The sequence below is a fragment of the Solanum lycopersicum genome, chromosome 11, assembly GCF_036512215.1.
Source record: "Solanum lycopersicum chromosome 11, SLM_r2.1".
NCBI classification, from domain to species: Eukaryota; Viridiplantae; Streptophyta; class Magnoliopsida; order Solanales; family Solanaceae; genus Solanum; species Solanum lycopersicum.
Window position 1 is genome coordinate 2,118,336 of NC_090810.1, and position 14,899 is coordinate 2,133,234.

At 34.1% G+C, this 14,899-nt stretch overlaps 2 protein-coding genes across 3 annotated transcripts; one reads left to right on the plus strand and one right to left on the minus strand.

Annotated features, from left to right (window-relative positions):
* Positions 1–814: 814 nt before the first annotated feature.
* Positions 815–6,318, minus strand: LOC101244437 (uncharacterized). Its single transcript, XM_004249924.5, has 4 exons — positions 5,943–6,318; positions 4,330–4,673; positions 2,022–4,014; positions 815–1,100 (listed from the first exon to the last, which is right to left on the minus strand). Exons 1-3 carry the CDS (start codon positions 6,169–6,171, stop codon positions 2,047–2,049), a joined length of 2,541 nt encoding a protein of 846 aa, XP_004249972.1. The 5' UTR covers positions 6,172–6,318; the 3' UTR covers positions 815–1,100; positions 2,022–2,046.
* Positions 6,319–8,672: 2,354 nt separating this feature from the next.
* Positions 8,673–14,870, plus strand: LOC101244729 (mitochondrial substrate carrier family protein). Of its 2 annotated transcripts, XM_026028013.2 has the most exons (8): positions 8,697–8,746; positions 9,114–9,187; positions 11,034–11,227; positions 11,345–11,420; positions 11,676–11,771; positions 12,584–13,100; positions 13,927–14,062; positions 14,342–14,870. In XM_026028013.2, exons 3-8 carry the CDS (start codon positions 11,111–11,113, stop codon positions 14,534–14,536), a joined length of 1,137 nt encoding a protein of 378 aa, XP_025883798.1. In that variant the 5' UTR covers positions 8,697–8,746; positions 9,114–9,187; positions 11,034–11,110; the 3' UTR covers positions 14,537–14,870. The 2 variants fall into 2 exon arrangements, with proteins under 2 accessions (NP_001315547.1, XP_025883798.1); NM_001328618.1 differs by lacking the exon at positions 9,114–9,187 and having other exon boundaries at positions 8,673–8,746; positions 14,342–14,769.
* The last annotated feature ends 29 nt before the right edge of the window (positions 14,871–14,899 follow it).

A 14,899-nucleotide genomic window follows, 5' to 3' on the forward strand; every position in this document is an offset into this window, starting at 1 on the left:
TAGCTCGGATATATTATAAAATAAACCGAATACATATATATATAGCTCGAATAGATTAAATATTGACTCAGAAAAATACATTAATATGTAGCTCAGATACGTTAAAAAATCAGGAATTTTAGAGATTTTTAGACATAGAAGGGGAATTAATAAATTTAATTTAATTTAATTTCGAATAAATTTTAGGAATCACAGAATTTTAATATGAAATTACAATCTATCCCTACTTAGTTTGTAATTACATTAAATCCTTAAAAAGTAACATAAATCAAATACATTAATATGTAACTCGGATACATTAAAAACTACTTCGGATACATAATATGTAGATCGAATTATTATAAAATAAACCGGATACATAATATGTAGCTCGAATACATTAATATATGTACATCGAATTAATAATGTATTGAAACGATGGATAATAAGTGTCTAGTAGCTCAATGATAGAGTTGCTATATGGCTTTGTGAGAATGTTTTTTTTTTTTGTGATTTCTCTAAAGAGAATGTAAAACAAGTCAAATCTACATAACAAGGACTTTAGTATTATAAAAGTTGAGAATTACAACTTCGATATATAATATATTCTCTGATTTTATCAACCAACTTATATATAGCTCGAATAGATTATATATTGACTCAGAAGAAACATTATGGAAATTTCAGAGATTTTTATACATAGAAGGGGAATTAATAATGTATTGAAACGATTGATAACAAGTGTCTAGTAGTTCAATGATAGAGTTGCTATATGGCTTTGTGAGATTTTTTTTGTGTGTGATTTCTCTAAAGAGAATGTAAAACAAGTCAAATCTACATAACAAGGACTTTAGTATTATAAAAGTTGAGGATTACAACTTCGATATATATATGCTCTGATTTTATCAACAGACTTTGGGAAGATATTTAACAAAACCATGTTCATCAGGGCAAAGCCAAACACGATTACAACATGTATCAGATAATTTAACACGATACCTGTAACACGAAGATTGGTATGTTCTACTATGTATTTGGCATGTATGATCTCTGTTCCCACCAACTCTGGCCACTCATATGGATATGGATCTCCTGGTAATTGACATGCATTGCCAGTACAACTACATATATCACAAGGAGGATATGGGATTTTAGGTTGACTCATGATGAATAAATATTGAGAAATGAATATTAGAAAACTAAAAAGAAAAATCTTCATGTTTAAGTTATTGGTGAATATAAATAATGGTGATTGCCTATACTAATTTATAGGAATGTGTGGTAGACTTTATAATGGAGACACTATTAATGCATTCAAATCCATTATAATAAGATTGGAAGGCCAAATACACTTGTTCTCTGAGAGAAAAATTTAGCTGTTTTTCATGTTTTTCTATTGTTGAGAATAAACTAAAAATTTCTGCTAAAAGTAGAAATAGAAAATCATTTATTTCAAAATCAAAATATCTCTGGCATATAAACATGTATACCAATATATCTCTTATACTTATTTGTTTTTGTTGTGATTTTTTTTTTTGTATCTAGTGATTTAACAATAAACATATAAAATATTTTATTTCTTTAAAATAATCTTAATATTACACGTGCATTGCGACTTCCCCTTTTTCATAATTTGAAAATTAAAAGTACTTTTTGAAAAACATTATTCAAACACAATTTGTTTATCAAAAACACTTTTTAAAATGAACAAGCCAAACACAAATTACTTTCTTTAAAAGCACTTCACTGAAAAGTAATTTTTTTAAAAAAAATACTTTTAAAATAAACAGTTTTTAACAGCAGTACCAAACATGCTCTTAATCATATATGTATATTCTTAATTGTTTGTGGTTATTGCATTTTGGTTGTTACCAGTTCAGCTCTAAGAGAAAGGTGAAAGGTTGAGCAGGAATGAGAGGTATGTCAATCGTCAAGAATTATGGAGTTTTGTGAGCTACACATGACTAGAGAAACAAAAGAACATTCAATTTGAATACTATAACTAAAAACAGAAAAATCAGTCATGAACTAGTTGAACATACCTATACACGTTGCGAAAAGTAGGTCTCAGATGAGACCGATGACTACCTCGTGGTTGCTGGATATACTCGGATTACTGTGTCCATCTGAATTAGTGAATGTATCTGCAGCATAAAATCCAAAATCCACCAGAGTGTTGCTATCGCCTGCAAAACACTTCAGTAATTCTTCATCATTCATATCAGTGGAAGTTGTTCCCTCACTAGTGACAGCATTATTAGTGCTTTCATCAACATTAACATCTGTCTTGTCACCTAAAAGAACTTCTAGTGAGAACTTGGAATCACCGTCTTCATTGGCTGTGAACTTCACATCTAAGATGGGAATGTCGAAATCTAGAGCAGAAGGTCTTGGATATTCACAAACATTTTGCATAACGTCCAAGTGAGAACCTTTTGAAGGATCACATTCTTCAGATTCAGCAGCATTTCCTAGATTATGAGAATTCATCTGTGGCTCATTAGTAGAATCTCTTACATTAGTCTCTGAAACCTTATCATCTTGACCTGAAGGACAAGCAGTGGGATTATCCTGTGATCTGCAGATACTTTCTTGTGCATAAGCATGATCTTTCGAACCAATTACTCCAGAAGTTTCCTTAAGCTGAACATTCTCATGGAGAAATTTCTCATGCTCTGCATATGTCTCAGAAGCAACAGTTGAACTTGCGTTATCCACTCTCTTGCTTCTGTTAAGGTCAACAAAGTCCTGACTTCCAGTGCTTGGAGAAGCTATTTCATTTTTTGTATTTGCATTCTCAAATTCGTCCTCCTCCTCGGTAAAGTCAGGAGCTGCAATTGCAAGAATTTGAGTATACTTTGAAGGTTTGTCGTCGTCATTTCCCTCCAGAGTACAGTTGTGAGCGGTAACTGAAGCACTTAGGGTAGATTCTGAAAACTCATTCTTCTCATTCACTCCCTCACTAATAGATCCAGACGCAATAACTTCCAAGGTCCCTTCATCTGGTGGAAGAACGTGGGACGTGGACAAAAATCCAGAAAGTGCTGCAGCTAAAGCATCATCAATAGATAAAACTTGCTTTTGCTTCTCTTGAGAAGATATCTTTACTGATTCAACAATATCATTTTCTTCTTCATCCTCTCCACATGAAAACTCAGGGGCAGAAATCACAAGATTTGGAAGAACATGTGAAGGATTAGAAGAAACAGGAATGTCATCAGAAGGTTCGGACAACTTATTGCAAGGGGGATCCTTTTTCTCCAGCTCCAATACCCCACATGAACGATATTCACTTCCATCATTATACAAAGAGCTAGAATTGGACTCACTGCCAGTAAATGAAGGAGCTGTTATTCTATTGCAGGAAGCTACTCCAGAAAATTGGGAACTTTTAGCTAGAGTTTCTACTTGCTGCTCCAGTCGTTGAAGTCTCATCTCCATGCTATTCATTGGAATAACCATCTTTTCTTCAAATCTCAAGCAAATATTTTCAATTCTGCTCACTCGGTCAAGAAGTTGTTCAATGGCTCCTACAATACGACCTTGTAAAGCATCATTACTCGTGGTGGAGGTATTGTGGTTCTCTCTACTTAACTCCTGGTGTATCAGAGGATTGGAATGAGTGGGTTTTGCTACAGGCTTGTCAGTGACATCCAACTGCACTATATGATCAGCACTCATCTTCTTTTCCTGTTCATTTTCTTTATTGGCATCAGAAAAATCAGATGCCCTCACTGCGATTCCCACTTCATTTTCCTTTCTTTGACTATCAGAAACATCTTTCTCCTGCTGCTTCTGGCTGACGCCTGATTTAGATAGTTGCAGAAGGGTGGGAACAAGCATGGCCATAAAAGAACTAGCTTGGTTTTCCATAGGAGCTGCTGGGGTCTCTACCTCGTTAGAGTCAATAGGGTCACCAAATATGTAAACTTCGTCGATGCATAGAGAATCTTTATTTGGAAGTGATAAAAAGCGAATTGTAAGTGACATGCAGGGATCTGCATCACTAATTTCTGCTGTGGCCTCGTATAAATCCTGCAAGATAAGATCTGCAGTCAAGACAATAATACGATATTGTAATTCAAATTGGCTTTTTTCTCCCATTGAGTAGATAAAAAAAATAACGGAGTGGGTAAAACTTTGGCCATTAACATTCTAACAATGCCATATGACAAAAAACATCTACATCAGATGCCCCAAAATCCAACTTAGTTATGTTATGACACTGGAAATCTCCAATAGAATCCACTAAGTTTCCAAAAGTTCTCTTTACACCCCTTTAAACCTTTTTTCTTTGCTTTCTTTATACTAAAACAAGGCAAGTGCAGAAAAGTCATTATATAATGCTACCTCAATACTTCTTTGTTCTTTCCCAGTTGTGTGCTTTTGCAGGCAGCTTACCCCGTTTCCATCAGGAACCTTAACCTCAACCCAATCATCTTCCCTTGTGCAATTGGCTTCAGCTGCGACTCTACCTTTTGTTGGTTTTCCTACATAATCCTCCAAACATTGCGGGGTAACTACTTCAATCTCATTAGCTTGGAGAAATTCTCCATCTCGTTCAGCTATGCTACAGCGGACGGTACATAGATACTCATTGTCGCTCTGCAGAGTAGGTGCATAGTATATCTCATAAACACGAGCAGTACTCCGAACATAGACCTGCCTGATTTCATGCTTTTGCATAAAGCATACTGCAATACATAAATTGATAGCGTCAGAATAGAATCAGTGGACAAAAAATGTAGCTTGTTCTTTGGGAAACCACCTGTAGCTAAAGACTATATGGCTATATGCAAACCAGTACAGGATTAGCTTCTCAAAACTTTAAGCATACAGGTTTAAGTGAAAGGAGACAACCAGAAAAGAACTGCACTTCCCCATGTAACCCCAAACATATACAACAAACAAAAAAAATAATAACAACAACAACATACCCAGTGAAATCCCATTAAGTGGGGTTTGGGGAGGGTAAAGTACATGCAGACCTTAACACTACCTCGTGGAGGTAGAGTCTATTACTGAAAGACCCTCGCTCAAATGCATAAAACCCAAGTTGAAGCATAGATAGGAAAAGCAATGTAAAGCCTACAATAAAGAACAATAAATCCGCAAATAGTGTAATAATTGAAACACAATAAACAAGATATGGCAAGAACTACAAGAGTATGACTAGTATTACAAACCAACCTTCGCAAGGCAAGACAACACTCTGCCCCTACTAACCTTCTACACGTGATCTCTACTCCTTCTATCTAGAGTCATGTCCTCAGTAACCCCAAACATAGATACGAAACTCAAAATACCCATTAGAAAATATTGAATAGCTAGTTCATCACATTAAAATCAGCATCCTGGTTATAAAGGGTCATTTTAGAGTCTAGAACACTTGAGTGAAATCACAGCAACATAAGCAGTGAAATCTCTGGGTACGGGGAGTATAGAGTGTACGCAGGCCTTACCACTACCTCTACAAGGTATAAAAGTTGTTTCCAGAAAAACCACAGCTCAAGCAAATCACAGATACTACCACCAAACCAACTATTATGTTATATTATATGTTTTCCATGAAGCATCTCACTATAGCACCCAAAAATATCCAAACAAAACAACATTGTTACTAAAGATGTTCTATTGTTTCCGCTTTATCTGTGTCCATGATTTCAAAGTTAGTTTAAAAATATCCAAAGCATGACCTAGTGATCTATGAAGTGGTTCGTAGTCATGAGGTCTCACGTTTCAAACTACCAGGTGATTCTTCCTACTTGTATTGCTGGTGAAGGTGACAAGTATCCCGTAAAATTAATTGAGATATATAAAAGCTAGCTCGGAAACCGATATACAAGTTTCTAACTAGACTAACCCAGTCAAAATTGCATAATTATTAATTACAACATACACAAATAAGTACTCGATGATATATTATTGGTAAACAATACAATATTTTTGATTAAATCACTTACACTTGATTTCGCAAGGGGAGGAATCCGGCGAAGGTCTGTGAAGAATAAGCGGTGATATCTGAGTAGATTCAGCATCGATCTGAGGATCGGAGGACTCAAAAGTAATGGAATCTTCAAGAGAACCACGAGAGATCGTCCAGTTCATTGATGAGCTCCATGAATCTCCGCCATTGTTGTACTCAGCTTTCGTTTGATCATACTCAATCTCCTCAGTCGAAGTTATCCCCATTGTTGAGTGAGTTCCTCAGCGCCAATCTGGTATTTACCCTTCATTGTTCAACCATTGCGTTTTTTGTACGGACCCGTTGGTTTTTTTTTTTTTTAATTTCAATTTTGTTGGATACTTTTAATAATTTCTAAGATAATATTTTTCTGCGATTTTAATTTGAGCTATTTAAAAATTATTTATTTTGATAAAATAATAAGATAACATATTTTTAGAAGATTCTTATATGAATTTATGGTCCTATTAATATCGTAAATTTATTATATAAAATTATAGATAATTTAATGAAATATGATTCAATTGTGTTTTGTTTTCAGTTAAAATTTATATTTAAGTGACGCTAATCTTTAACTTTTTTTATATGCAATCTGTTGGTTCCATAGATATTGTATCACCCTCGACTTCATTATCAATCCTGATTTTTCCTACAGTATCTATAATTTCTTCTAATCTTTGAACTTCTGAACATCTATCGGTTTCACCTAGGTAATTCAACAATTTTTTTTTGTCTATTTTATTGCTATAATCGAGATCATTAATCATGACTTCTAGTTTATGAATGATGTTTTCACAAATGGTTCATTCAACTTATCTGAGATTTCATCGTCCGAATGAATTTTGAAATATCAAAAATAATTTGTCATTGTCTCTTACTTTCCTATATCAGTTTGTTGTCCAAACCAAGGTTGCATAATTGATAGTATCCAAGCATCATTCATTGTATTCTTTGTAAAACACATTTATTTTTTATGTGAATTTCATAAACATGATACATATATTAGTAAGATATAATAATTTTGATATAATTAAAATTAACGTTCATTAGATCTCAAAATACTCTTTAAATTAATAAATATTAATTCATCGATTGAATAATAGCTTTATACAATAATAGTATTTCATGATTCATCTATATTAATTTAATGAGATTTTACGGCAGAATCTTAAATCAAGATGTATATTTTTATGCAAATCTTTTTTGAGTAATTTTCACAAATAAACATAAAAATCATATTTGTATGTTATAGTTATACTTTGCATAATCGCGCTCCATAGCAAACATAAATATGTATATTTCGCTGTACATATACAAAAAACAATTGTATAATTCACTATACATATATAAAGAAATCAGTTGTATAATTCGCTCTACATATACAAAAGAAAACAATATATTATATACAAAAGATCAATTGTATATTTTGTGTCTGTAAAATATAAGAAAGAGAGAAAGACAAAAGAAAATAAGACAGATAATATTTGTATTGTATAATTATAAGTGTATAGGATGAAGATATATGTATTTGCATGTGTATATACAATTTTCTTTCGCTTTGTACAAACAGAAACACAATTTATACATTTTGTTCTGTTTGTATAAGTGAGAGAAACGAGTGTGGCAAGCGAGATATGGTTGAGTGACGAGTGAGATATGCGAGGGGAAATGAAAATATATGTGTATATACAGTTTTCTCTCGCTTTATACAAACACAAACACATTTTAGACATTTGTATTTGTATAAAAGCGAGAGGGAGCGAGAAATGGAGAGTGACGAGCAAGAGTTTAGGGAGAGAAACGACTGACAAACAATTTTCTACAGGACAGAATCAAATCAAAGCGTGATTATAACATTTAATTAAATTATTAGTTTGTCATTATAAACAATTTTTCCTTCTTTTATTTGCTTTATACCCTTTTATTTTCTTTATGTTTTACCATAAATCTACTTATTTCTTTGCAAAACTAAGTTAGGGGTTTTCTTTTACCCTTTTCACCATTTCTTGCATCAATTTCTTATGTTAATAGTGAAGAAAGAAATTTAAATTTTATATGTTTCACTTTATATTAATATTTTGATCTGTTTTATATTTGGTATATATATTCACTTTACTTATATATTAAAGGGAAAATGCATAAATACTCCCTCAACATATGTTCAAAATCCAGACACACACTTATACTATATTAAGGTCATATTACCCCTTAAACTTATTTTATAAGTAATTTTCTATCTATTCTGGACCTACGTGGAACTAGCTTGAAAAATAAAAAGTCAATCATTGTTGCGCTCACAAGATAGTGTCACGTAAGTCGAAAAAGTTCTAATATAGTATAAATGTGTCTCTAAAATTTTAAGCATAATTGAGAAAATACTTATCCATTATCCCTATATTAAATGTAAAGTAAATCCTATGCATACCTTCACAGTTAACTAGTTGGGGGAAAAAATGAAAATCAATTCAATCTGTATGTAGAAGTCTAAATATAAATTAGATGAAATTCAATAATTTTGCTAAAAAGGGTATTTATTTTAATATTTATCAATTATAATTTAATTATTGGCACTTGAAATAATGGTCCTTTATTAGAATTTGAAATCCATGAAGTTAAAATTCTTATGAAAAAACATTTTTATTTGATAAATAATTTTACCTTTTTATCCTCGTATTTTTTCCTGATTCCAATAATACCCTCAGAAGACAAAAACCCCTAAATTTTTCTTCTCTTCCTTCGTCTTCCTTCTTCTCCATCTCTGCATCTCTTCTCTCCGATTTCAGTGGCGTTTCGACAGTAATGGTAAGCTCTTTCCCTATCATTATGAAGCATTAGAACCTCAAAAATCTCTTAATTTCATCCATTTTTCGATTTCAGTTGCAGTTGCATATTAGCTCATTTTTGCTCATTTACTTATTTATTTGCTGTGTTTCTGTGCTTTCAATCTCCAGACGAATGTCTCGCATTTTTTTTGTTTTTTGGAATGAGTCGTTGTTTTTGAATGAATTGTTGCATAAAAATCAGATGTTAATAGATACTTTCACGGCTGTGTTGTTTTTCTGCCGCTGCTTGTTAAAAGGAAGGTGTGATACATGTTTGATTGCATAGCTCACCTAGAGCTAAAGTTGATAAGTTCTAGAACATTTTTTTGTATGACCGTGGTGTTCAGGCCAGCTCTCTCGCAGCTCGACTAATTCCATAGGAGATTTGTCACCTCCCACTATTGCATCCCACCAGCAATAGGTAACTCTGTCACCTAGTGTTTTTAGTCTCTGCTGAGGTCTAGAACATCTTTTCTACTAATGTTGTTAGATTCCAAGATATTTTTTGGTGATTTTAAAATCTGGTAATATGTGTTATGTTCCTTTTGGTCTGACAATAATCAGACTGTTTCCAACACATTATACATTGGTTTCTGTCCTTTTTCTCAGTTGCTGCTAAATAGTTTCATTTTGTTATCTAATTCAATGTATTCTGCTCCCTGATAGGATTAGCTTTACTGATTACACACAGTTGAGTGTAGTAATTTTGGTCATACTGACTTAAGGAAAAGTAAACAGCAGCAGAATTATGATAAACTGCAGGTTTTATGATTTTCATGCCGAGTAGAACTTAGTCGGTTACTGGTTGTTCCTTGTAGTTAAAAGAGTAAATCTAGATCCGGGGGAGGTTATTCTGGTCTAGCTTCTTTGTTGAATCCTGTATCTTTGGGTTTTGCTTATGCCAACATCTACTCCTTAAAATAATCACAATAATCTTGTTCCTGTTCCCACTAAGTTCCTCTACAAATTAACCACTGTGAACGTTCAACAACTTAATTGTGGTGTGTACGACTTCTTATTTCTAATCAGTTCTATGCTCTACCTCAAAAAATTATGTATATTGTAATGTGTGAAGGAGAAAAATGACAGTGACTGATGCACTAGATGGAAAAAGTTGGTCTAGTGGTCTTTCCTCTGTTAATATCCTTCTTTTTTTTCAGTGCCAAACAAATATGTCAGAGGAAGTGATGCACTAACAGGAAAGAAAATAATCAGTTACTGTCATGTAAAACCATTTAAACTTATGCCAGGGTGGTAGATTCTTTGTTAGCTAGTGCAACTTCCCAAAACAGTGACACCACAAATATGGGATTTAAATTGTTAAGTGTTATGTATCATATCATGGGAGTGCTAATTTGAGAAGCTGATTTATAAGAAAATACCATTACCAGTTCAAATTAGTTATACAAGTTTATCTACTTCTATCAAATGTAGATTGTGGTGAGATGGTTGACACTGTGAGTTTTCTCTTTTTTCCTTTAAACCTTTAACCAAATGAAATTGGATCAAGTGTATCTTGGTACTGACTAATTCTAGCATTATCATTGAACTTTGATAAGCTGACCTTGAGCACTTAGCACTTAACACCGCTTAAATTCAGCCAATTCTAATGGGCTCTAGGTCTTTTAATGAACATGACACAAGGGAATTATAGGAAAAGATGATGGTACTTTATAGTCTAAAATACCTGCAATCTTTTTCAATTGTCGCATCTGTCCTCTGTACTAACCAGCTGTGACCAGGCTATCTTAGGTAGTTAGCACGTTTTGATGCTTTAGGCCTTGGTACATCTTGAATGGCAAGCTGAAAATGCTGATTTAACTCCAAATTGTCCTCATTATTTTCAACCAATCCCATTTCTGTCCTGTAATTAAACTCATTTACCTTTTGGTTTTCCCAAAATTTGTTTTTAAATCTGTTAGTTTTCTTGCTTTATCTTTTTGACCTGACGAGGACCCCAAACATCTTCTTGACCCAACTTTGGCTTCAATAGAAGTAGCAATACACAACTATTAACGTTCAAAATGATATATCAAGTATCAAAATAAACAAAATGATATATCAAGTATCAAAATAAACTTACCCCTGCACTCTAAGAATTTATAAGCTTTCTCAAAATGAATAAGAAAAGAGAAGAACATTTATGTGTTCATAGAAAGGAGAAGAAAAAAGAAAAAGAGAACTCTCTTTCCCTTTCTCTAAAAAAATTAGGATGTTAGAGCATATGAAGTACTAACACTTTGTGTTTGATCTAATGAGAATTGCAGGAATTTATGAATCTCTGAATATTTGATTGTGACTAAAGGAGAGCAACAATTGCAACAGTGTCACGTCGATCTATCAAATGAACGAACTTTTGAAGAATCCAATATTTGCAACACATGCAGTTGTTGCTGCAGGATCTGCTACATTAGCCACTGCTATCAGTTACCCTCTAGATAGTCTTAAGGTCCTTGTACAGGTGCGGAATTTGCTGATAACCATGAACATTCACTTAAATGTATTATCTTACACTGGGGGGCAGCATCTTTAATGTCTTCTTGTGCTGTGGTTGTATGTTCTGTGGAATGGAATGCAGGTGGGATCAGGTAGCAGTAAACAACTCACTGGTGCTGATGTTCTCAATAGGGTTAGAACTTTGTCAGGAAGTTCAGGTGACTCGATCAGCTATTTTTGTTTTATGGTAACTAAAAGTGATGCTACTCTGCTCTCTCATTTTGCCTCATGAAAAAAATTATTTGGATGACGTGTCAATTTTTTATTACTGCTTTGATGAGAAAATACATGCATTATAAGTCTAGTAAAAGACTCATGAAAAAACTTCATAAAATTTCTCATATAGACTGCTGTTTATATGGACATCTTTCTAAAATGTTAATGTTCTTTTGATCATTTTATGAACATTGAAGGCTTGTATAGTGGTGTGGGGTGGTTGATACTTGGAAGATCATTGGGTTTGGGAGCTCGCTTTGGCGTTTATGAAATAATGACAGCTTTTTACAAAGGTATGATTTCTTCAGTTGTTTAACTGTTTATTAACCTTTTCGCCAGTTTCCTGACCAGAAAATCCAAACCTAGACCAAACAAGATTTGCATGATTATGTGAGTTTAGACTTTGGATGCTTGTCTTGGAAACGGAAACTCAGGAACATTCACTCCGTTAAAAAAAAACATTTGGGAAAGGATCACTTGAAATAAGAGATGCAATAACACCCTTACCAGTTTCAAAAAAAAAAAGAAAAAAGAAATAAGAGATGCAGTATTTGAAGAAAGGTCATTTTGACATCCATCAAAGAAACAGTTCTCCATCTTGAAGCCACTTTATCATATTTCAATACAAAAGGCTTTTAATAAATTCCCAACCTCAGTCCGTCATGGACCATATCTTGAACTGTTTCTGATAGCTTCTCTATGTCAACAAACAAGAGTAAGAAAAACCATTGCTTTTGGAGTTAAACCATTATTTTCTCAACTGTACGGTTAAATTCTTGAATTAAGAGCCTTTTCTATCAATAATTAGACACTCACATGTTTTTTTGTATATATGTTATGTTATAGTCATAAAAAAGAGTTGAACAATATGCCAAATTGAATGAAGAATTGGTCAATTTGACCATCCATAACTGAACAAGCTCAACTGGGACGAAAGAAGAATATCTTATTCAATGGAGCTAGTAATAGCAGTTAAAAGAAGGGGATATTGGAATTATGCACTACCGTATTATACAAATGAATTGAATATTTTTTAGTACACTTGCTTCTTTTCTCATTATTATAGGTTTTGGTGGTAACATATTGTGTGTATATCTGTAATCAGATGGCCGAGAAGACAAGTATGTCTATGCCTCTGAGGCTCTGTTGGCAGGAATTGCTTCTGGAGCAGTGGAATCACTTGTAAGTTCTCCGTTTGAACTTATTAAACTCCGTGCTCAGGTTACTTCTGCCTCCCGAATTCCCAGCTCCACATCAGTTGTCGAAAAGGCCATCATTTCACCTTCAATGGCAAAGTTGCTACCGGGATATTCCCAGAACATTAGGGTATTGAACAACACAGTTGGTCTTTTGACCACCCTGCCCACCAAACATCCCAATTTGGTTACTGCCCTGAAAGATTATCCATGGATGATGACAGGGTCTGGTAGACCCCCATCTGTGTCTGATGTTAAGAGGCCATTAGAGATCATATCTTTGGAAGGATGGGGTGCTCTCTGGAGAGGTATGAGAGCTGGACTTGCTCGAGATTGTGTGTTTGGTGGTATATTCTTTTCAACATGGCAAATCCTACATCAAGCAATGCTTGAATGGAAAGCAGTTGGAATGAATCCCCCACCTAGGTATGCTTCAATTCTTATGTTAACTTGTTTAAAATGTTTGTTCTAGTCTTGGTTTTCAACTCTAGCGCTTGGATGTTTTCTTTGACATGTTCCTTGGAGAAGCATTTCAAAATATTTCTGAAAATAAGTTATTTGGGAAAGAGTTCATGTTTGGATGACTATATTTTCCCAGAAATGGTTTGGATGAGATGTTGTGACCTATTACTTTATGAAAGTTTCAATCAATCTCACATTAAAAAGTCTACCCCCATATTGTAATTTTTGAAGAATATCCTTAATCAACGTGCATTAGACTAACAAGGTTTTTGCACCATATTAAATATAAGACAGAAGATTTAAAAAAAAGGTTTTATTATTTTAAAAGGCTACCCCCATAACTCTTGTTTTTGGGGATAACAGTGGTCAGCTTGTGTGTACCTCAATTATTCTACCAGGTACCAACGGAAACTAGATAACTCTGCCTAGCAACACTTAGACAGGAAGATAAGCACTTAACTTTTTTTTTTTTTTTTTTTGATGAAGAGGGTTTTTCTGAATTTTCATGGTATTGGGCCTCTTTATCGACTCTGCTAAGATAGTTTGAGTTTATGTCAGACATGAAATGGTGAATAAAGAATGTAACAATTATCTTTCAGGCTTGCTGCTTTAACTTAATTGGATTAGCATTCTGTTGTTTTCAACTTGAGTTATGCTTGACAAATGGGTTCTCCCCTAAAATAAAATTTGTATATACCAAGTGTATTTTGTCACTTAATAGATAGACACTATGCCCTACTCAGTTTTAAATAACTTTATCCTTCTTAACCATTACCTTGTTATCATTCAGATTTGATGAAGAAGTTGGTCCATTGTCCCCTTTAGCTGTTAGTCTTGCAGCTGGATTCTCTGGTTCACTTGCTGCTGCTGCTTCTCATTGTTTTGATACTGCCAGGTCTCGTTCACAATGCATTGTGCTGCCCAAGGTATGTTGTCTTTCCAGGGATTCAAATCTGTACCTTCATTCCCTGTTTGATGTTACAGGATCTGTGCATGAATTCATCAATTGATGTCAAACGTTTTTGTTCACAAGTAAAAGCCTGAACTACTTTTGACCTGCCGTCCTCAGATTTTTCAACGTCTTAGGTGTATAAACAATGGGATTCTTGGTTGTCATTGTGATACTACGTAGAAACATTTCTGCTATTCTCTTTTCTCCGGGCCTTGTGATTTATCCTCCTTCCCTTAACACTCCTTATGTACAGTTTGTATCCATGGAGAGAAGGTTTCTCAAATTTCAACTGCCCGGGAAGAGATTTGAGAGATGGACCGGGATTCATCCTGCAGATAGAAACATCTTATATCGTGGCTTGGGATTGCGGATGGCACGGAGCGGAATTGCTTCCTTTGTTGTTGTAGGTGGTTATCTTTTTGCAATTGACAGACTGCTCCCTAAGTGAAGGTATCAAGACCCCGGAGGAAATGAGTAACAAAGAAAATCGAAATACGTTTTCTCTAACACAAGCTTAGTTAAATGTTTGGGTTCGTCTTTGGCAGTCACTATTTAGACATTTTGGCTGTTAAAAAAGTAAATGAATAACTAGTAATAAACCGAAGCATTGGTTCTCACATGATTTTAACAGTGTAGACGATTTATAGCAACATTTTATAGTTTTACGATAGTGTTGGGTCAGGTACTTTGAATTTTGATTTAGGAATTGTGCATCAATCGGTTCGACCATATGTACTATCGATTCAGCTGTATGATAGTGAAGCTGGTTTGTGTTTTCAGAATTTGCTCATTGAAGCCAGGACTAAGGTAG

Excerpts from the sequence above, each read along its gene's own strand:
- LOC101244437 (XM_004249924.5), bottom strand. The coding sequence starts at position 6,171 with ATGGGGATAACTTCGACTGAGGAGATTGAGTATGATCAAACGAAAGCT. Across the intron at positions 4,674-5,942 it reads CTCCCCTTGCGAAATCAAGT|TATGCTTTATGCAAAAGCAT; the intron begins GTAAGTGATTTA and ends TATGTATTGCAG. Across the intron at positions 4,015-4,329 it reads AAGAACAAAGAAGTATTGAG|GATTTATACGAGGCCACAGC; the intron begins GTAGCATTATAT and ends CTTATCTTGCAG.
- LOC101244729 (NM_001328618.1), top strand. The coding sequence starts at position 11,111 with ATGAACGAACTTTTGAAGAATCCAATATTTGCAACACATGCAGTTGTT. Across the intron at positions 11,421-11,675 it reads AACTTTGTCAGGAAGTTCAG|GCTTGTATAGTGGTGTGGGG; the intron begins GTGACTCGATCA and ends TGAACATTGAAG. Across the intron at positions 13,101-13,926 it reads GGAATGAATCCCCCACCTAG|ATTTGATGAAGAAGTTGGTC; the intron begins GTATGCTTCAAT and ends GTTATCATTCAG.